General features: G+C 45.6%; 2 protein-coding genes and 1 long non-coding RNA gene across 13 annotated transcripts in view; 2 read left to right on the top strand and 1 right to left on the bottom strand.

Annotated features, from left to right (window-relative positions):
* Window positions 1-23,208, top strand: part of RPS8 (ribosomal protein S8) — a 301,449-nt gene that overhangs the window by 27,483 nt on the left and 250,758 nt on the right. The window lies entirely within an intron of this gene.
* Window positions 14,319-17,593, bottom strand: LOC130255985 (uncharacterized). Its single transcript, XR_008841043.1, has 2 exons — window positions 17,503-17,593; window positions 14,319-16,465 (listed from the first exon to the last, which is right to left on the bottom strand). It is a non-coding gene; the product is annotated as an uncharacterized LOC130255985 (long non-coding RNA).
* Window positions 14,332-23,208, top strand: part of RNF220 (ring finger protein 220) — a 215,095-nt gene continuing 206,218 nt past the window's right edge. For 3 of the 11 annotated variants that reach the window (XM_056497104.1, XM_056497108.1, XM_056497111.1), the window contains exons 1-2: window positions 17,912-18,042; window positions 22,299-23,039. In XM_056497104.1, the coding sequence (XP_056353079.1) occupies window positions 22,415-23,039 (625 nt within the window). In that variant the 5' untranslated portion in view covers window positions 17,912-18,042; window positions 22,299-22,414. Of the gene's footprint in view, window positions 15,875-16,455; window positions 16,949-16,987; window positions 17,389-17,707; window positions 17,751-17,911; window positions 18,043-22,298; window positions 23,040-23,208 lie in introns of those variants that run through there. The other 8 variants (XM_056497102.1, XM_056497109.1, XM_056497107.1 and 5 more) reach the window with 5 other exon arrangements.

Here is a 23,208-nt window from a genome sequence, read left to right on the forward strand (position 1 = left end):
CAAATATGTCTTTTTACTTGGCTATGCTAACCCAAGTAGAAGACTTCTTCAGCTTTTCTCTACCTGATAGATGGGAAAACCTCTAATTCCCAGATAAAATGTATTTTTAGCTAGTTTACTCTAATTTTTTCTGGAAAAATGATAATTTGATTTAACTTTTTGGTTTCTTTCCCTCTCCTGGTGTATTCATAGGCAGCTCTCAGATCCCATTTTTGACATCTTTGCTTTGGTGGTCTAAACAAGACATTTTTTTCTGTGTCTCCTTAGCATCTTATCTTTCCATTTCCCACTCCATCTTAGCAGACCTCCTCTGCACCTGCTTCAGTTTCAGTTAAATTTTCTTGAGCTTGAATGCCCAGACTGGTATGTGGTATTCCTGAGCTGTGCTCCAAGGCCTTGTACAATATATGTCATTTGACCTTATAAATATCACTCATATAAACATGCTTGATTTCTACGTTTCCCCCCTCAACAGGGTGGTCCACTCTCAGGGCTTTCTCATTCCTTTTATTTTCCTAAGCACTCCTTGCGCAGTAATAAAAATGTACAGACTCAGTGGGGATCTGTTTTAACTTCAAATGTGCTGATTCAGTTCAAAAACCATTAATTCAGCCAGAATCAGGGCCATGGGGTGGAAATCCTTTTCCAGTTAAAACAGAGGTGAGAGGGACAGCCTTTGGCAGGCTAGGAAATAAAGTGCATTAGAAAAACATTGCATGGCATCAGAAAGTGGCCGTTGACTGGGCTATGTTAGCAGAGGACAAGGGAGTCTTGGACATTTCCCACCAGGATGAGATGTCTCCATAGGAGATCTGCATCAATTTGAGCAAATTTCTGGGGTTCGATGCATTGGGAGCATTTCATTTCTTTATTTTATTATTTATTTTATTCCATTTCTGTAGTCTGTGCGTTGCTGGAATGGTCAGAATAGTCTCTGCTGGACCTTATATTGACTGAGCACACAAACCCAGTCAGACAGGCTGGTCCTGTGTCCAAAAAATCTCACTTTAATTGTGAGTGCAAGAGGATGCAGTGAAATGCAAAGCAAACATAAACTGTGTTGCTCAGGCTGTAAATCAGTGCTCTTCCCCTTTGTGGGAGTGCCAGTGAATCCAGCTTTTCCCCCTCACTCCTACTTTGCACATGGGATGAGCAGAAAAACTACATGTGTCAGGAAAGCATCAGCACCAAAACACAAAATAAAATGACCCATCAGCAAAGGATTTCCATGAGATATTTGTCAAAAGGAAAACATAGGCTGAACATCAGGAGACATTTCCTATTTAGGCTGTGATGCATTAAACTGTGGGATCCCCTTCTGAGAGAAGCAGTGGGAACCATGAAACCAGCCACTTAGAGCACTGTAAAATGTCCCATTGGTGCCAGCGTGATTTCAGTGCAAGGGAGCTGCACTGAATCATCTACCATGCCTTTTCCAACTCTTGCTCCTAAAAATCAGACCCAAGAAGTACAAAGAAAGAAGGGCAAACAGTGATGTCAATTTGCTAAAGAAATACACGCTCTTCTACATTATTGTACGTTGTAAAACCCTTGTGCTCGGACTGTATACTTAATCTTGATATTCCAGTGCCATCCACAAAGAAATTCAGGATTAACCCTGGTAAAAAATATTGTGCAATTGGGTGCAGTTTATTCTTTATATTTTAATAGCTATAGCAAAGCTCCATTGCTAACTAGTAAAAAAAGAAGAAAAAAAAAAGAAAAAAAAAAAGAAAAAGTTGAATGTGTTTTACAGCTATGTTGTCATGGGAAAGCTGTGTTTCAAAGTGAGGGCATCAACAGCAGTGAAATGGGACATTTTAAAACATTTTAAACATTTTTAATGCAACGTTAAAAAAAACAACACTTCACCAAAATCTCTTTGCCAGTATTTTAGCTAATAGGGTTGCAGTGTGTAAAGGAAGGGTTCTGATGCCTGCACAGGCCACCCAATACTGAGCTGCTCCTCAAGTGTCTTGAACTCTAAGTGTAAATGGAAAAAACATCTAAAATTAAGCATTTCTCCTGGAGGAACATATTGCTGATAAAGCAAATCTTCCCATAGGACAAGCACACCTGCTGGAAGGTAGAGAGACATTTTTATGTGTGGGATTTTAACTTGAGATAAAATACTTTTCACGGGCAGTCATATGGAAGACAGCTGGCCAAAAATAATAACAGAGGAATTTGTGTCCCTTGAGAAATTCTGAGGTTTCAAAAATATGATTTTTGACCTAAGCTGGGACAAAAAGTTTAGTGCTCAGATTTTTTTGTTGTTGTTTAATGACATATTCCCAAATAAAAACAGTGTATTTCTTTTCACTTTACCACTTTGACATTTCTTTTGTTTTATTATTACATCATTCTAGAAGCCCAAACCATTCATTACACCACACTGTTTCCTTTCCTCATACTGTACATTACATTGACAGGCATAATCCCCACCCTTTTTAAAGCTTCCTATTAAACCAGCTAAATGTCTTTGTGAAACTCAATATCAGGAACAGCAAGGATCCCTGCCCTAAGCTGGGGCAACGAGTTTTAACAATTATTTTTCAAATGCGCTTTTAAAAGATGGACGTAAGAGACCAGAGCAGGGGGAGAAGTGCCTGGCACAGTCTGAACAACCCCAGGGACACATGGCTGTTCCTGAAAAACCTGAACTAGCTCTAGGTCTGATGGCTGGCAGGCAAAGGGCCTGACACAAACCTGTCATCACTCGTGGTTTGATTTTTGCTGTGGGCAGAGAAGCAAAGCTTCACAAAGGAAAAATATTTGACCCAGAGAGCACCTGGTTTTCCCCCAGCTCAAGAGATCCCATGTTTTAGGCCAAATGCTTGGACCAAATGGGGTATAAATGTCTAACAGGAATAAAACAATACTGTCAGAAGGAGATGAGGGGGAAAAAAAGATAAACCCCCACATATGAATATTTTTAATAATTTTTCAGCAAAAGCTTGGGTAATGTTGATACACTCTAGTAAATGTTCCCAGTTACTCCAATTAGTGTTTTCTGGTAGAAAATTGGTCTGTTGGAAAAAAAATTGCTAGCTCTACAATGAAATCTCTTAGGTTCATTATTTATTTGGACTCAGTTGTGTTGCTTTGTGCTATGGAAAGCTTCCTGGATTCAACATTCCTCTAAACTGCCCCTTTGAAACCAAATAATTACTTGGATAGCTCTAGCCCCTGCTGCTCCAAGTGTCCAGAGGCCAAGTCTTTGAAGTAGTTCCTAAACTCCTGACTAAAGCTCCTTTCACCAAGTTTATGTCTCACCTTTATCTCCAGAAACACACACCTCCAATGGACAGCTAAATTCACCAGGGAGGGGAGTAGGGGGTTGCTGCCTGGTCTGGGAGCCAGACCCTTGCCCTCACATACCTTCTGCCTACACTGCTTTAATTTTCCCAGTCTATTTATTCTATTTTCTGCCTCTTTGTCTTTCCTCTCCAGTGTTTGGAGACCCTCCTTCCTTTTCCAGCCTCTCTCTTCCTCCCATCATTTCCCCTAGCTCACTCCTTCCTTCCTCTCTTTCTTCTTTCCTTCCTTCTCAGCACTCTCCTGGAGTTTCTATTCTCTCTTCTCTCCTCCCTCTCTTCCATCAGCACTTCCCCTAATGCTGCAGGAGGGACCTTGTCTGCCAGAGGTAGAGAGGAGAAGGACTTGCCATGTCCAGAAAAATCTAAGACACAGAAATCCCACTTGCCACAGATCCTGCTTCTCCTGCTGCTTTCAGGTACCAGCTGTGTAGATTGTCACAGGAGTGGGAGCACCTAAGGGCTTCTGAAAGACACAGTATGGAGTTCAAAGGCTGGAGACCTTGACCTCTATGCTTGCAATTGTCCTTGGAACCCAAGAGAAAGAGCCTGTGAAAGTGAGTGGTGCATCCTCCTCCAACCTCCTCCTTTGCTACAGCCTGAAAGTAACTGACCTTGGAAATATCAAAATTTCCCCCCCCCTCCCCAAATTCTCACTCACATTGGCTGCCATCAGAAAGCACAGCTGAGACCACTGAAATTTATCACACCTGTGACCCACACTGGATGGTAGGGAAAGCTCCTCCAGCTGGAGGCCAGTGTAGTAATGTGCTACCTTATCTCTAGTGCCACGGACTTCAGTCTATTTAATTTTCCCTTTGATTTTAATATAGATTTATTGAAAACAACAGTTATCAAAACAAACTGCACTGGCAAATTGGTGTTCGTCTGTAGCTGTACAAGCACCTATAAAGCTGCCAGTGTATGAAATAAATGGTGCTATATGGGAGGTCAGTTATTGCAATAGAAGTTCCCCAAGGATTTGCACTGGGCAGTTTAATATTTTTCTTATTACCTTCTTTTCTTTTCTACTATTTATGTCTCTCTGTTTAAATTTAAAGCATACAGCCATCTGCTAAGGCAAGCATCTCTGATAAAATCATCTCTGGTAAACCTTTTCATGAGTGGGCTTCCCTCAGAGTACCAGCAAATACTGTTGTGTCCCACTCAAAATGCAGGCAAATGGAGACAGGGACACCAATTTTTCCAAGGGTTTGCCAGCTAGGCCAGCTCTTTTTTCACCCCTGCTTTTGAAAAGATTTGTCCTTACCTCATGCTCCTTGAAAAAACCTCTACTGACTAAAGCCCTGCTTCTTAGCATGTTATTTAATCTCCATTTAAATTCCATGGCTGTATCCCACCTTACACACATCATACCTGGTATCTGTGGGCTCCTCCCTACACACAGTTCTAAAAAAATCAAATCCAATCATAGTCTAGACCTGCTCATCAGAAGAGATAAAAGGCTTTTTGTACTGATCTCCACATCAGGAGAACACAAATCAAATAGCATAACTGTCAAATGAGGAGACGAGGTGTTTAAATGCCTATAGAAACAGGAACTCTAATTACAGAAACATCTATAATGTAACTAATATTATTTACATTAGAGCAATGCTAATCCAGATGAGGGTTAATGTCCCTGCTCCTAAAACATTACAGTTTAAATAGACACGAGACAGTGAGAGGATGGAAGGAGCATCAGCATGCTCATCCCTGCTTGAGGATCAGGGTTGGAGGCAAACTCCCCACAATAGAAGAGGATGAAAGTGAGCCAAAATGTGCAATAATGAAGATAAGTTTAGTTGCAGTCAAAGAGAGCAAGCGACTTGCTCAACCTCACACAAGCTGCCTGGGGGGGTGGCAGAAAATTAATAGAAACCATGGATGGCTTATATGAGTCTCTTACTCACAACAACATTACGCGGCAGTGGGCAGTGCTTGGATCTCACTGAGACTTGCACTGTGCCCTGCAAACACCCAGTTCACTGGGAATGAGCTCCTACTGACTCTTCTTAAAGTCAGGCTGTGGGTTTTCAGACCAGACTGCTCCGTGTGGACCTTTATCTTCATGTGAGAGGCACAAGCCAGCATTTTGATGGCTCCAGGGAACAAGGCATCTCTCTTTGGTAGGTAGAAAGTGTTGAGCTGATGGAGAGCAGTAAATCTGTTCCATCCCCTGGACTGATTCCCTGGTCAGCCTGCCAACATGCAGATAACCCACCACATGCTGAGACTTGAACCTTTGAGCTTTGAAGTCTGCACCCTGGAGGAACTCACTCCAGGTCAAAATCCTCCTACTCTTTATGGGTCTGTACCCATGCAAAACATGCAAATGTTTTGTCCTTTATCCACTGTGGTGTCCAGCTGTCCTGTGGCAGCTGTTTCCCAACTGCTGATGAGAGGACATACTCTCCTTCTCCTCCATCCTACCCCTTCCCAGCCTCTTCTTAGTGCAAAAGCTCAATATTCAACACTTGCAGCTACCAGCAGTTTTGAGACCACTTGTGATTCTTCCTGTCTGGCCCAAGATACCCCACTACAACCTACGGTTAGAAATTATCTGTTTAGGCCATATTCCATTTCATGTGAATTGCTGAAGTGAGGTATAAACAGAAAGAACAAGTATGAGCTTCACTAGATAAAGCTACTGCAATATTAAATATAGCCCTGACATCTTAAGGGATCTCAAACATTTCTCATCCCCTTCAGAAACTTCCTGTGAGAATAGCAGTCCCACACACCTAAAATGAGACTAAATCTTCTGCATTTGTAGGGAAAGGATCCACACAATTTGGCACTGGACCCAGCAGGTTTCCCAAGGTTTTGGTAACAGTTCATCACAAAAGGGAAAGCCAGCAGGTAAGAAGCAGAGCATTAAGAAGTCTGAATGACACATGCAGCCAGATTGTCTGCTTTGCTGACAATTGATGCCATCCCTATTACTGGAAAAATCCTGTAAGCATGCTTCCCTAGTGCTCAGCAGCTTATTGCTATGGATAGCCAGTACCTTGTCATGGTTTACAGCTTCTGTGAGCTGGTGTAAAAAGGCTTGCTGTCCCCAAGTTTACTAGTGGAGGCAGTCACTGCACAGCCACAATGTGCCTCCCAACCATCTTATATGCTCTGGGACTCTGCAAAGTAGCAGCTCTATTATTAACACTCCTCTGGCACAGCTAGAGAGACTGTCTTCTAGAGAAGCTCACCATTGTGTCTCACTGCTGAGCATCAAATACCAGACAAGGGAGGGAGAATCCCACGAACAAGACCTTCTGAATCTGCACAGGGGGTGTGCCATGATTTCAGATGTTCCTCTAAACAGGACCACTAGGAGTCCAGGACTGAGGTATTTAAGTTGGAGAATTTATTCTTACCATCTCAAGGAAGAGTAAATGGGAAGACTGGACACAGCAGCCATGGGACAGTAGGACTGTGCAGTTTAGGACAGCAGCCTTGGGGCAGGCAGTGGATGGCTGAAGGAGTGGATCCAGGCAGGGAGGGACTGCAAGTAAGGATCTGCTACAGAAACAGTTGGGAGTGCTAGATCACTCCCCTTGTTTCTGCTAATACTCCCTCTTCACTCTTGCTCTCCATTTCTTTTCCTTTCACTCCTGAAGTGTCTTATAAGGAAAGACAGGCAATTTGCCTCTCCTGGCAGAGGAGATATGAGACAAAGATGTGGCTTCACATCTTTACATCCCTCATACATCCTCCACCTACAGTCAGAAGTACCCTGTAGCGGTAATGGGTAGGCAGAACAGGGATGGAAGGGAGAGGAAGGAACAAGAAGAATTGGAGGCTGAGGCAGAGCATCACTGTGAATCATTGCAATTTCCTCTGAACCTGTTTTATCATTGGGGGTGGGAATGTAAAAGATGCAGAACCTGTGTGAACAAGGTCAAATTAAATCACATTTCCAGGCTGGGGAAATTACTTTTGCCTGCAGCAAGAGAGGTGCACAACACGAATGAAGGAGGGGAGGTTCATGCCACCAGGCATGCTGTATCCAGCTATTGCAAGACAGAAGGAATTTATAATTAGCCCACTGAAATATATCCCTGCAGGATTTCAGTGGAGGGGGGAATCACGCCAGATGAATGTGTAGCAGAAAGACCAACTGAGATCTGATTCCAAACCTTATGGGAGACAGCTCATCCTTATCTCAAAAAACATGTGTTTCTGTCTAATGGGATGACATTACTCAACAGGGTCAACTACCCACATGCTCTGAAGACATAAGAGAGAGACACTGAACATCTCCAGGACAATTCAAACATGACAGCTTCGAGAAGATCACTGGGAGAAAGACCCAGGTGCTACTGAAGTTCAAGATTTCCTACAAGAGCACACAAATTGTCAGGTCTGTTTAACACCTCTTGGTCAAACCTTACCCCTGTCTCTCACTGTCACAGCCTGTGGAGGGAGAACAGTGCTGTGTGTGGGTGGCTTGATGAACTGATAGAAGAATGGATGCAAAGGAGTCTCCTGAAAACAAGCCTAGAACACTGGACTTGGAAGAAGTGACTTTCACATACTTAACATACAATTTCTCAGGGAGAAATTAATACATGCAGTCTGACTGGATATATATAATGCATTGCAGGCACCTGGGAATTTGTGCACTGGACTTAACCAACTCACTGTCTCACTGCTAACAAAGGAAAGTGGCTGACATGGTGAGTGCAGGTGAAGGCTCTCAGCTGTGACATGCCAAATTTGGGGTGTTGCTATCACATTTTTGAATTTTTGAATTCTGACCAGAGTCAAAAATGCAGGAATGTGGAGATGGACGAGACCTAGAGCTCACCAAATCCATGTCTTGCCCCTGGTGCCAGAGGGCACAGCAGGCATGCAAGAAACTTTGCGAGGGAAAACTACAGTGACAGGACAAGATATTCCCTGGGACAGTTTCCTCTTAATGCCAGTTGCTGGTCCAACCTGTACTGTAAGGACTTATGCCTCTTCCAAGTCTTATTGTTGTTATTTGCTCTTAAAATTCAAGCTATTCTTGTTATCTGAATAATTTTCTGAATTACAGTAAATTCTACCTTACTGATCCCATGGAGGGGTTGAGTCTACAGGAAAACTGCAGAAGCAATAGGATCAACAATCCAACAATCAAGGCAGGAATTTGAAGGGCTGTGATATGTAGGGCACAGGGACTGTGTGATGGGATATGAGGCATTTCAACTGGTTGGCAGAAAAGGCTAGCTCAAGATAAAGCTGGGCCAAGATAAAGAAATTTTGAGTGTATCAGTTTCTGAACAGGCTCATGTCTGACAAAGACCTGGCTTGTTGCACGTATTTGCCTGCTTTAAATAATTTACTGCTAGAGTAATGTGAGCTGGATTAAAGGACAAGAGAGGGGCAAGAAAACAGAATGGGAAATGCATGTCAGAAGTGACTTGTGAGAAAGACTGGTAAAATTCTTTCTCAGAGGTAAAATATTTCTCAGAGGAAGATAGATAATTTCCTGGGAGGGGAATAGTGACAGCCAGGAGCCAAGTGCTGAAATTCAGCTGAAGGAGTTTATTTCTGTATGAATTTTTTTTAAAACCATCCAAAATTTTAAGAAAATGAGTGCTGAAGCCAGGTTTGGTGGCTGAGGTAAGGAAGAGACGAAGCTCTGAAGCACATCAGCCTCTCAGACAGGGAAAGGATGATCCTGGGGAGCGATGCTCAGTTGGGTATGTAGCATCACCCTTCCTATTGCGAGTACCCTGATGGTGCTTCAGAGCTGAGCTCTGCTGGGACAGCACCTGCTGGGACAGAGTGGAAGGCAGGTTGGGCAGCTTGGATGCTCATGGGCAGCGTGGCAGCCATAGGGATAGGCTTTCCTCGTGCCATGTCCCTGCTGGGGCCACACTGCCATGGGACCAGGATATGGGGGTTCAGCATGGAAGTCCCGAGCCTGACCCAAATCCCCAGGGAGGAACTGGTGAGGCAGAAATTCCTGCTCCCCTGCCCTGCCACAGGAGGGGTTTGCTTCCTTGGAGGGGAAGCTTGGCACAGAGTATTCTGCACAGCACAGAGGGGATGTAGAGGGATAAAGACATTTTGCTCTGCTCTCATCTGAACAGAGACTGGTTTGTATTTCAGACGGGATTTTTCTCCCTTGAGCTTTAATCTCCAACTCCTATTAAACAGACAGATCAGTCTAAAGAAAGGAAGTATTTATTTATTTGGTTATTATTATTTTTTCTAGAGAGGAATACCATCTCGTTGGCATGACAACGGTGCTGTGGGCCACCATAAACACTGGATCATTAGCACCAATGCATTGGGCCATTATGTAGGCTTGGCCATCAGCACGGCTAAGGTGTGTGAGTTTATGGTGCAATCCCACTCATGTGACAGCATGGGAATTATCACAGCAGTCACAGTGGTGAGCACTACAGCTGATGCTGAGGTCCAGCCTTATACAGAATTACTTACTGCATTGGCAGAAAGCATTTTTCCTTTGAAAGAAGGCAGGCACAAAGCATAGGGTTGAAGTCACCTGTGGTGTGTGGGCTGCCTCACATCTAATGCAGCTCCTGGGATGGACCACAGACATCGTAATACTCAGCACTTTAAACTCCTAAACAACATCCTTGTGTGTAATGCAGTATCATGAGAAAATGCCCATGCATTTAAGACACCTATAGCGTATTTTCTTCTAAGAACAGGCAGTTTCCACCACTACAGATGTGCTGGGTGTTCAGCATGGCCCTGAATTACATGCACAATTTGTATGTTCTTGGGCAAGAGCAACTTGTCTTCCTTTTTACTCTGAAGCCCCATTTCAGCTTACATATCTGTAGTAGATATTAATAACAATCATGCTGCACTTGGCTGCTGCAAACTCTGACTGATGAGAGCAGTCCTAACTCACACAAGTTTCCAATTGATTTTATCTCATGTTAAGCTCTAACTAATCACACCGGAGAGCTGCCTTAAAAGCTCACTAGATCTGTCCTGCTCAGGTTTGCTTGCCTGGCTAAAAGGGGAGGTGGGTATTTTTTCCCATCCTATGCTGAATTTGGCTTCCCTGCTGAACTGGGAAGGGAGGAGGAAGAGCCTGGAGCCACAGGTCCAGGCTGTGGAGGTAGTGATCCCCTGCCCCAGGGTATACAGCTTGTTTGGGACCCAAAAATGAACCCAGCATTTTTCTTGCAGTACAGTCACATCAAACACAAATAAATAAGAAGATCAAAGTGTTGCTCACCCCATGCACTTTCCGTGGGCCAAAGCAGGAGCCACCACTCTGAACTGCTCTTGGACATGGCTCCAACTTCTCCTGGCTTCTGTGACACAGTTCAATAGCTCTGCTTTAGTTTTACTTGATCCCATTAATGACAAAAATGACAAACACATATGCGTTGCCTTTATAGCTATTTCACGCTTTGACATGATCCCGGGCAAGTTACCTATGCTGTCAGCGTGATGGATGGTGCACAGAAGGGGGGTTGGACAGGTGTAGCTCTTCTCACAGGGAAATATTTTTCCACACCATTAGCCTGTGGAACTCCTAGCAACAGGATATTGCTCAGAGAGGGATTTTAAAAAGCCTTGAAAAAAGAGTGGATGCTAGTAGAGAAAACAAGTGTCCAGTGCTGCAACCAAATTTTAGAAACAATTGATAGGGAAGGGTGTTGCTGCATGCATGTGCTTAAACCACACACTGTGGCTACCAGAGTTTTGGAGAGAACTTTCCTCGGGAGCTCATGTCCCAGAAGTGCCTCTTCTACGGCTCTAGCTGTGTCAGGCTTCAGCTGTAGAAATGATAATGTGGTTGATGTTCACATAAGAGCAATCTTCCTGAAACACTTGATGCAGTTACTTGTCTGACATCTGCCACCAATGTACAACCTCTTATTTGGAGAAGGAATTTTCCAAGGGGAAGGTCGTATAGGAAATGATACTGCAGGACAATGATATATAAAGAATACATAGTACTTGTTTGCAAAACTCCAGGCATGGTCTCCATTCAGCTGTAGAGATTCAGTGATGAGAAAAGTTTAGAATTATACTGACATCTTGCAGCGTGTTATGAAAAGCAAAACCAAGAGGTTCTTCTGTGTTAGTCAGCAGGCTTTGGAAGAGATCTAGGTGAGGGTGATGATAGTGATACTGATAATGACAGCGGTGATGATAATGATGATGATGAACATGATGATGATGACAATGATTAAGAAGAAGAAGAAAAAGAAAATTAGTTTATCTCTCAGCCATAGAAAATTTTTGTAGGCTGAAGAAAATTTTCTTACTACTAGTCTTATGAGTCAACAAGTCCTTTAAAGGATTGTTTTCTCATTCTGGGAAGACTAGTCACTGAGATTGCACCAACTCTAAATCTCAATTTTCTGGCAGATAGTATTATTTCAGCCCTGCCTCTGCCAAATTCTTCCTATGAAGAGAGAGGGCTCTGGCAGAGGGCAACCACAGATGGCTCAGAAGATGAAGAGATCTCGTATTAGCTCTCCTGAGCTCTGGGACAATCCTTACACCAACCACTAGAGTAAAGCCCAGATCAGCTGCTAAGAACAGAATAATGGTCCCAAACTCATAGGTCAATCTTCATCTCAGATGTCCTTGCTAATAGCATGGGAATGAGGCACAGCTAACTGCAGAGCCTCCAAGCTCCTGTCCTCCTGGAGTGTAGCCACCAGCTTAGGGATGCTTAAACCAGGGCCACAGCTCTGACAAAACCAGGGGATAAAATCATTTGGACAGCAGGGACTTGTGGCGCTGGCAGCCGTGCCAGCAGCTCGTCCCCGGAGTGGCCGCGGTGGCAGCGGCGAGGGCAGGGTGCGGGGGCACGCAGCTGAGACCGCTGGCTGTAGCCAGCAGAGGGCATGGACATTACACACGGCAGCCAGCCGCCCACACCCCGCCGGGAGCGCCCCCGCCTCCGGCACCGACTGCGGGAAAAAGTTCAGTTTTAATCAGTCGAGTAATTAGTTTGCCATCTTTTCCCCTCTCCACCCATACTGCAGATGAAGCGATGCAAGGAATGGTCTGGGTCTGGCTCTAGGTGGTGATGGTCCCAGTGACTTCAGGACATGTTCCATAACTGGAGAATTTCAGCACTTTCTTGGGGTGTCACTTTTTGGGGGACTGAATAGGGCGCACAACAGAGCAGCTCCCAACAAATGCAGCTCCTTGTCATAACACCCCAATGTGCTGCAGGTACACATACAATACAGTCTGTCCTTGCTTTCTGCAGTTGCTGCTACAGTTTATCACATTTCTCAGTCATATTTTATACAACAGCAGCTAGACGACATAAGGAGGGGTGAGAGGGTGTCTTGTTTTAAGGATGCACGTTAGTACTATAAGAATACAGCAGACTTCCAGTCAAGGCACGGTTCATGGTGGAATTTACATGTGTACTTGACTTTATGTATGATTAGTAATCCTGTTGAAATCTGTATGCATAAAGTTAAGTGCATGAAATCAACCCTGTAGGTTCAGGATTGTATATATTAACTTTGACTTCAGTATTTAGAACAGTGTTTGCAATGGGAAGGGACAGCACTGTGATAGCCTGCAACAATCTCAAATTTTGTTTTAATATTAAGTGAAAAAAACCCCCACAATTGGAGGTGTACCCTATTACTCTTAGAGATGAACAACACAGTCAAAGTTAAATCAGATGTTCAAAGTTATTTTAAGGTCCAAATAATCAGTGTAGCATATATATTTCAGTGGAAAATTTTCCTATGGGCCTCTGTGCATATCACAGCTCCATAGTGGTGCAGGAGTCCATGTTTATGGATCCATTTTCAGGATCAAAATCCTCATTAGTAATACAGATTAATGGTAATTACAAATATAAATAACTTGAGTGTATCTTCTTATTTTCCTCTGAAGACATTGCTCACAGAAGCTAGCTAAATGCCAGATTTGTTCCCTGAATCCAAGCTGTATTAAGTTTGTGTGTGATGATGCAGTAACATAAAGTTAAATAAAGCTGCCTTTTTTTTTTTCAAGCCTTAAAACATGGAGCTTGGTTCTCAGCTAGCATAAATTGGACACTGGCGCAGGATTCAGATCCCTTTTTCCATACTAAGAAACTGAAAGAGTAAAAAAAAAAAGCTTTTTGGCTAAGAACAAAAGAAAGAAGTTTAAATCTGAGGGATCATTTTTCATGATGCTGTAAGTACTGAAAATACAGCTTTACAATAAGAGCACTTTTTTCCCCTGGAATTCTGTAATTTTGATGGTGAATCTGTAGCACAAGCTGGGCTGTGACTGAATGTTTTCCCCAGGATACCTGGGAGATAAGGGATGCTTTTTAATGTGGCTTCCTGAAGGGTGTCAAACTCTGATGTTATTTAAAATGTGGCTTATATACACTATCCTGTGGAATATTTACTGAAGTCCTGAACTGTTGATGCTTTTGGTGATGAGCATGCTGCAGGATGAGTGCCTTGGAAATGTGTGTGGTGGCAAATAATTCAGGGTCCCCAGACGAAATGGCAGAATTCAGGTGTTGAGACACATCTCTATGCACAGCCTGTGGGGTAGCTGTTTCCAGAGAGGTGTTTGAAAAAAAAAGATAACTTTGGTCAGTCAGAGGGTAACTACAAGGTGTTACTGATGTGCAAAACACATGCACAATAATGTCTGCTCCAATTTGTGAAAGATTTTTACCTGAACTATCCAAATGCCAGTTTTTACACAAAGCAGAAAAAGAGTTCTGGAATCTGAGCCCACGTTTGCCATTGTGCCATGGCTGATCTGTGGGAGAAGGCAGCACTTGCTGCTTGCCTTGCCATCCTCCTTGCTCTCACACACAGTGTGCAGGAAAGCAACAGTGGAGCAGGTGCCTTGAAGGGAAGCAGGCACTTTCTGGTGGGTATCATCAGTCTCTGAGTGGCTGAGCTGCAGGTGAGAGCAGGGAAGAGGGCTTCTGGTGGTTGTGTCAAGAAAGTACATGAAGCTCCTTCCCCCAGGTGCCTTCTTCCTGAGTTGAAAAGCTTGAAATGCACATTGTTTTATTTTGAAATTTACAAGTGAAAATTAGGAAGGTGTTTATTGTCATTATTATTATTAACATTTCAAAAGATTTTGTCATTCAAAAGTCATGCAAGCATAAAGACCTATCTGCATAAGACCTAACTCTGAAATGCTGCAGGAAAGATGGGTGGGTTTCAGTCCAGTAAAAAGCAAACTATCACATTCTGCACCCAGTTAAGGCCTGAGGACACACTTCATGCTGTGCCTGTGGACAGTTTTATAGGGACTGGTACCTTCAGTGATCCTGGAGTAACAGGTAAAGCCAGCCCATACACTTCAGTGATGAGTCACTGCTTACACAAAAGTTGTTGGATGACATAAGCATATGATCCCTCTTGCTGTCATACACAGAATATTGCCCAAGTCCTTGATTATGTTGAGAGGACTTCTTTCAGCGTATGTCACACAGCAGAGTCATATTTTGAGAATGCCAGTGCAGAGTTAGAGAAGAGCCATAAAATGCTACCCATGCTATTTTTGAGAATAACTTGAAATTATTTAGCAGTTGAAGAAAAAAAAACACAAAACACTTTGCTCTTGAGCAAAGTAAGTCTCTTGGATCAATGTTTGGTGTACTTCACAAGAAACAATGAGACAAGTGTTTCTTTTGAGTCCCCATCTAAAACTAGCTCTTCCATTTCCTATGACGGGCAGTTTTTGCTCGGGACAATCCTAGGGCTGGCAGGGAAGTTGCCTGTGGCCGAGGTGGAGCGTGTGTGCAGAAGGATTTGTGCAGAGCTGCGACGTGCATCCAGGAAACATTAAAACAGCAGTGTGAGTGCCGTGCGTGCGTGCCGCTGTTGGGAAACACTGGGAGTGTGAAGTCCCTAATTCGCTCTCTGGCTCGGCTGTGGCTGTCCAAGGCAAGTTTGGGGACGATGCCCACCCCTGGCTATCATGCCCATCCCATGCCAGAACATGCCGCAGGGTTCGTGAGGGAAGGCTGTGTCCCATGGGCATCCCGAGGGGAGTGGGCTGCCTCGGGGCCGGAAGGGTACGGGGCTGCCCCGAAGCGGGGAAGCTGCCGCCCAGGGGGCCCAGCAGCGTCCCGCAGCAATTTGGGAGGGAGCTGCACGGTGGAAAATATGACCAGTGCCAGGCGGGTGGGTGAGGTCGGCACGGCGGGGCTGGGAGGAGAAGCGGCGCTGCCGGGAGAGGAGCAGCCCCCGACGCCCCGTTTTGGCAACTCCGGGGGCCACGGCTGGCGGGCAGCCGGCGGGTGGGCGCCGGTCCTGGACTGCATTTCCCATACTGCCCGAGTGCCCTAATGTATGCAGTGCTCAGCCCGGCTCCGTGTGTGTGAGAGTGTGTGTGCGTGTGTGTGTGCGCGCGTGTGTGCGTGTGTGTGTGCGGCGGGAGCCCCTCGGAGAGTGGAGGCTCATTCACTGATGAGAGCCGGCACTGAGAGGCAGCACTGCTCCTTCCCTCGCACCCCCGCCGCCTCCCGCGCTGCTACATGCGAGCGGCGGGCGGGCAGCGGGGCCAGCTCGCCCGGGACTGCCCCGCTCCCCGCACGCCGCCAGCTCCGCGCAGCGCCCGCCGCCAGCCGCACCGTGAGTACCGGCCACCGCGCCCGCCCGGCCACACGCAAACTTTGCAGGGCAAGTTTCAACCCCCCCTCCTACCTCCATCCCAGCCCCCGCGCCCTTTCCCTCTTCCTCCTTCTCGCTCCCCAGCGCCGGGGAAGCCGGGCGGCTCAGCGGCCGCAGGGAGCCGCGCCGGCCGCGGGGAGGGCCGGGTGGGTGGGGATCGGCATGGTAATGCCGAGGGGAAAGGCAGATAAAAGGGGGGCCCCCCCCGCACCCTCGGCGAGCCCCGAGCTGCCCGGATCCTCCCCCCCCGGTGGCTTCCCGAGGGGGACCGGTAGCCACCAGGGGGATCAGGTGCCGGGGACCGCCGCGGCAGCCCGGCTGGGGACCGCGCACGGCGAGGGGGAGCCCGGCCGGACCCGGAGACCGGCACAGATCCCTCGCTCCCAAATAGATACCATTTTTAAAACTCTTCGGGTTTTTTTCCTTTTCTTTTTGCTTCCGTATTTTTCGGTGGGGCAAGCCGGGCAGTTATTTCCTCGCTTCCCTCCGCTGCTCCCGGCGCTCACTCTCTCCGCGGTCGCTCTGGGCAGCGACAATTTCATTTCCCAGCAGCTGCAAAACAAAAACTTTTTTTCAAAGGAAATAAGCAGATCCACGCATCCACCCAGGGGTTTGTTGGTTTGGGATTTTTTTTTTTGTTTGTGGTTTTTTTTCCCCTTTAAAATATACAAACTTAGTCTTTTATTTTTGCAATAAAAGTATCGGGGGAAAAAATACAAAAAACAAAAACCAACCAAAATCCAAAACACCCGCCAGGGTTTCTGTGCGTTCAAGCAACACTGCCCAGACAGCAATTTTATTTACTCCGAAGCTTTCATTTTTGCGATCGCGCAGTCCCCGGGCGAACTTTAGTTTTAAGCCGTCCCCAAAATGCGCGATCCCCGCTCAAAGACCGATAATTTCTTTTTTGACCACTCGTTGTTAAGTCGCATTTAGCTTAATTTTGGACGCGGCTGAAGTTTGTCCAACATCCTCGCCCCTCTTCGGGTCCTTCATCTCTAAAAGATTGCCGCCCTTGCCCCTGGCTGCTTCCAGGTAGGAACCAAGTGCCTGGATCTCACATGCGGTGTTGTTCTGGTTTTATTATTGCAGATAAAACAAAGGTAGAGAGGCGGTTTAAATTGGCAGCGTTATTCAACGAATGAGCTAAAATTACTCCACATGTAAATGGCGTAGCTTGGAAAGCCAGAAGAGGTGAAAGGAATTATCCCTGTTTTTGCTTTAGGTTCTTTAGAAAACTTTCTGGATCATCCAGCGATGCGATCGAGAAATTGCAGGATTTTCTTTCTTTTAACCAACAACCCCAGCTCTAGACCAGGGAAGTCTGTAAATAGGTTGGAAGCATGGAAAATAATTCTTCACCTTCAGATCTAAATACATAAAAACCATCTGGTTGACCACAATGAAATCATTAGGAACTGTCTACTTAAAGAGTTGTATTGAATGCTTATCCTTCCACACAGGAAATGTGTATGGTAAGTGATTGTTGCAATAAATCCAAACAACTCTGGGCATCTTCGCGTTTGATGATCTTTGTAACTCGGGTTTTAAAAAGGAAGAAAAAGTGAAGGGGTGGAAAGGCGACTTACCGGGCTGCACGGACAGGGCTGGCGGTGCCCCCTCCCGCTGCCCTCCCCGGGAGTGAATAATTCCCGAGACGGCAGGAGAGCAGCGGCCCCGGCTACGTCCCGATCGCCGCTTCCCGGCGGGACGTGCGGGGCCGGGCGGGAACGAGCCGAACCGGGCCGGGTCGGACCCGGCCGTCGGCCCCGGCCCTGCCGAACACCTGTTTAAGGCGCCGGCGGGGAGCGCGGAGCGGCGGGGCTTGGCGGTGTTGGTAGGCTCAGCCCGGGGCTCACCCCCGACGGATTTTATTTTATTTGGGTTTATTGAACAATCTCCTCGGGCGGGAGAGAAGAACCGTGAGCGGGCGGGAGGGGGGCGGCGGGCGCTGCGAGCCAGCCTGGCCGCCCGCGGGGGGCGTGAGGGGCCGTGAGGGGCCGTGAGGGGCCCGGGGCGCGCCCGCCGCCCGCGCTGCCCGCCGGAGGCGGCTTCCCCCGGAGCGCATTGCCTTCGGATTTCGCCAACTCGGGAGCGGGGCCGAGGGCGAAGCGGCAGCAAACCCATGGGTAGGCTGTGGGTTGCGTTTTTTTTCCTTCTTTCTCTGTTTTCCTCTTCCCAAACCCCCGGTGCTTCCTCCCTCCGGCAGTCGCCGCCGCGGGAGCGCCCTCCAGGCCCGGGGGCTTTTCCCCGCGGTTTTTTTTTTTTCTAAAAAAAATAATAAAAATAAAATAAAACAAAAATGTTTTTTTTTTTTTTTTTTTTTTTTTTTTAAATTTTTGAATAAGAAGTTTACAGCCAAACAGAAGCGGGGCGCAGTCCAGGACCGGGACCGGGACCGGGACCGGGGCCGCTCCGCCCGGCCCCGCCGCCGCCTCCTCCGCTCACCGCGCTCCTAATTTTTTTTCCTTTCCCCCTTAAACCGGTTTCCACGGCAGCTGTCCGGGTGTGCGGCTGCAGTTGGCATATTTCGCGCGTTGGAAAAAAAATTAACTGTTTTTCCTTTGTATCTTAATCCAGTGATGAGAGCTCTCCTTTGTTGGCTTTCGAGCTTGCATTTGTTTTATTTATTATAAGGAAATCCAGTTTGGTTCAAATATATAATCCATTTGAGCACTTAAATCCCCAAACAGCTGGCATTATTTTGTTTTATAATCTTTGGCTTTTCTGCGCAGAGCATATTTCTAAATTCCTACTTGACATTTATGGGGAAAAACTTTTTAATGTAAATGGATGTTGTGATTTTTTTTTCCTGGGTATTTCCTAATTTACATGCATCATCAATTTTCTTAGATTTCCTAATGTTTTAATCTTTTTTCCTCCCCTATATCTTGTTAATTAATTTTTTTCCGCAAGAAAACTTTTTTTTTTTTTTTTTTTTTTTTTTTTTTTCCTGGAGGGAGAAAGACGTTAATTTGCCCCATTACTTTAATCTCTGGCATTTGGAAATGGTTGAGAGACCACAAAAATGCAACCTGTTGTAGAAACCAGAGTGGTGTGTTTTATTTATTTTAATCGATAGCAGAGAAGTGATTTAGTAGTAGGAACTCTGAGTAACATTTAGTAAAAGATTTGCAGATCTGGTGGCTGTGCATGGGGTGTGCATGTGCTTGCATATGAGCGCGTTTCTTTGCAGGCTGATTAGCAAGTGGGTTTTACACTTATAACCAGTGGTAACTGCTGTTTTCTCCACTTGGTGAATGCTTGTGATGCCTGATAAATGCAGCTCTGTCATGCCTTCTCCTACTTTTATCAGACTTTCCTTTTAACTTATGCAGCACCATGCTACAACCTTTGTAAGCAGAGGATTCAAAACTAAACCAGAGAGAACTGATTACTACTTGTTTCTTGGTAAGAGATTTTTTTTATGGTTCAGAGCTAAAGGCTCTTGATACAATTTGCCTTGGTCGTGGTGTGTTTAGCCTCGTTATGAGGAACATATACGATTACACAGGTAATTTGTGTGCACCTTGAACAGGGTTGCTCTAAAAGCCACTAAGTGTGCATATGGGTAGCCATAAAAAAATAATACTAAAAAAAAAAACAGAGTTAGTTTTCAGTATGTTCATCTAACCTTCATACTTGGTAGACAGTTTATATAGCTTCCTAGATTGATCTCCACCCTCCCTCCCTCTACTCCTTGTTTAGTTAATTCAACAAAGACTTTTTGCAATCTGTTTGGAGTTTGTCTGATGCCGTGGAAAAGTAGCTGCTGATTTATTTGGTTGCTTTTCGATTTCTGTCTCTAGCCCGTCTTTTCTCCTCCTTTCAGCGGGGATGTCAGCTGTTATTACTTCCTATTGATCCCTTTGCAAAGTGAGAAGTGAACTAAAATTAATGTCAATTCCACTGCTCAGATCAATAGCTGGAGTTATTTTAATCTGGATTTGCGCGAGGTGCTAAATTAAAAAAAATCAGCATAGAGGCAGAAAAGTAGCAGCTCCTCACTCCACCTGTGCCCACTGCCTTCCCAGCACCCAAGTGTTCCCTCCAGCTGATTACCCTGCAATCCATAATTTTTTAATTAAGAAGGTCAGTTAGTTTTCTTATTTTTGGGTTCTGTATTTAAACCTATGACATTTTGACATTGGGAGTGTATTAACGATAGATTTTCATAATGACTGGTCCGCCGCAGCCTAATCTGTCCATGTTGCTGGGGGGTGGGGAGGTGCTGGGCAAGAAGGGAGCAAGAGAGAACGAAAAAGGAAGTGGGAGCTGAAAAAAAATTAAATTTGGCTGGCTGAGATATTGTAATGTGTTGATTTATTCCCGGTGTAATGAAGTTTGCAAACGAATAAATGGCCATAGTGATTCACAGTATCCTACAGGAGTGTCAAGTGTTGCGGCCGGATTACTAATTTATGAAATACATTTAACGTAATGGTGTGAAAGCACAAGTAAAAATAGAAAAGCAGGCAGAGGTGGTTGCCTTCTTTTTTTCCCCTGGAAATCTGTGTTTTTCTGTGATTGCTCAGTTTTGGTTCCCATGTGCATGATTGTTTATTTCTGAGAACAGTGGCTTATTTGCATGCATCTCTTTGAATATATAATTGTGTATAAATATATATATATGTGTATATATATGTATATATTTACATGGTTATATAAGCCCTCCAAAACTCCAAATATGCTAGTGGCTGCAGTTTTCTGACCTCCAGGTTTTGATCAGCCTCACATGAAGCAGCAGAGCAAGTGTACCCAGGACTGCAGTGCTGACTAGGCTGCCCTTGGCATCCCTCACTCTTCCTCTCCCCCTCGCTGTCTGTGGCAAGAACTCAACGAGAAAGTTATTTAAAATTTGGAAGAGAGCAAATCCGTTAATGCGAGATACATAATCTGGTAATTTAGCAATGATGTCTGTAAGGACTGAGTGCCAAATGAGGAAGCAGAGAGATGATGTCCACTCATCTTCACAATTCATAATAGTCAGTGGAGCGGCTGGGTACAGGATGGGAGAGAGGAAATGCTATCACTGAACTGCATTAAAGCCCCAGACTGGATTTCATACACTTTGTTAACCTAGGCTCCCTCATTCATGGAGTACAAAAGGCACTCCATTAGGGAGACACTCTTTCACTAAGTTTTATTTGAGATGTTTGACCCTCTGGATTTAAGAGGCACAATTTGTAACAGCTTTTTATTATTATATGATTTTTCTGGCCCTTTGAGCTCCAGCGGCTAGTATATTGTTTCAAAGTTATAGTCCTTGTATTTTAAGCTGGGTTGTGGGGCCTGAATGGCAGGCGGCGGAAGCTTAAAAGAAAAGGCATGAGATTGATTGGGGGAGAAAATAACAACACAAAAAGGCACTGCGAACTGGGGGAGATAGAGAAAGAAGGATTTTCCCTTCTTTCACCCTGGGAGGGGGTTGTGACTGGGTGGGTGGTTGCAGTCAACATGGGAGGCTCAGCAAGATGCAAGGCAGAAATTTTGTTAACATTTTCCTCTAAATGTTAATGGCACATCCAGGGCAGTTTACAAATCTACTTAAGAGTGAGTGCATTAGGAACTAAAATTACTGATCCATCCTCTCTTGTCCCCGACCCGAAAGGCAGATGCTTGAAGAGATCAGATGGCAGAAGCACCCATTATGATTTTAAATATTGTCAGAGACGCCAGGCATTTTACTGGGGAAGTCTCTTCTCCTTTGGCTCTCGGGGACCATGTGTGCACGCATGAGTGTTTGTGTGCCGCACACACACACCCAGACACAGCCACATTCCTGCACTCCAGTGGTGTGTATACATATGTGTGATGGTATTGAGTACTGTGTGTGTATATATCTACCCATATGTACGGTGAGAGAGAGAAAATACCTGTCAGTTATGTATGTCTCAAGCATCGTGCACAGTTATAACCGTGTGTGCTGTCCAATTTGGGTAACTGTGTACCATGGATTTTTTATGTTGGTTCTACACACCCAACCCCCAAGCAAATAGCAGGGTGTGTATATGTGGGGGCTTTCTTAAGTTTATTGCAGATGTATATATGTGCCACTTGCCATATAAAATTCCACTTACAATTTGGAGTTACTATGTTAATTTAGACTGAACATTTTTTATTAGTGCATTATTAAATCTGCATGTTATTATGTTTGGTTTGCCTTTCATCCATCTGCACTGGATGATACCCTTTAACCTGGAGGGCCAGGGCTGACTCCACTAGCGTGTGAAGTTGTCTATTGATTTTCTTGAATGAGAACAGTGGCGCATCTCCGGCCGATGGCTTGTAACACATGTGGCCACTCTGCTGCTGGAGCATCCCGGAGAAATGAGTGCAGAAACCTAATTGGCTGTGTTTTCTTTCTCTTTCTGTTTCCTTGCAGTGTTCGAAGGGTGACGATGCTCCAGTAATTTTCCCCGCTCCATTCCTAGGCATCGCTTTACTTTCCTTCCGGGGAAGATCGTTCTGCTTGTGATCCTGCTGAGGAAAGACACTCCGATGGACTTACACCGGGCAGCATTCAAGATGGAGAACTCACCCTATCTCCCCAACCCACTGGCGTCCCCAGCACTGATGGTTCTCGCCTCCACTGCTGAAGCCAGCCGTGATGCTTCCATTCCCTGCCAGCAGCCGAGGCCTTTTGGGGTCCCTGTGTCAGCAGATAAGGACGTGCACATTCCCTTTACCAATGGCTCCTATACTTTTGCCTCCATGTATCACCGCCAAGGCGGGGTGCCGGGAGCATTTGCAAACCGTGACTTTCCTCCATCCTTACTTCACCTTCACCCCCAGTTTGCACCCCCCAACCTGGACTGCACTCCGATCAGTATGTTGAACCACAGCGGTGTTGGGGCTTTCCGCCCCTTTGCGTCCACTGAAGACCGGGAGAGCTACCAGTCAGCCTTTACACCGGCCAAGCGCCTCAAGAACTGCCATGACACTGACTCACCCCATCTGCGCTTCTCGGACACTGATGGGAAGGAGTACGAGTTTGGCACACAGCTCCCCTCCAGCTCCCCTGGCTCCCTCAAAGTTGATGAAACAGGGAAGAAGATCTTTGCTGTTTCTGGCCTCATTTCTGACCGTGAGACCTCATCCAGTCCCGAAGACCGAAGCGACAGATGTAAGTACCTCTGCTGTCTTGGTGATTCTTTAATTGTGCCTGTTGAGATACGCAACAGGTGATTGCCCTAGAGTGCTGTGATTCTTGCTGGAGGCAGAGGCAAAGCTGTCTTTCCTGCCTGCTGAGCTCAGCCATGCAATATTGCCTTGTTCTTCCAAAAGGATACTGA

The sequence above is a fragment of the Oenanthe melanoleuca genome, chromosome 8 (assembly GCF_029582105.1).
Source record: "Oenanthe melanoleuca isolate GR-GAL-2019-014 chromosome 8, OMel1.0, whole genome shotgun sequence".
Lineage (NCBI taxonomy): Eukaryota > Metazoa > Chordata > Aves > Passeriformes > Muscicapidae > Oenanthe > Oenanthe melanoleuca.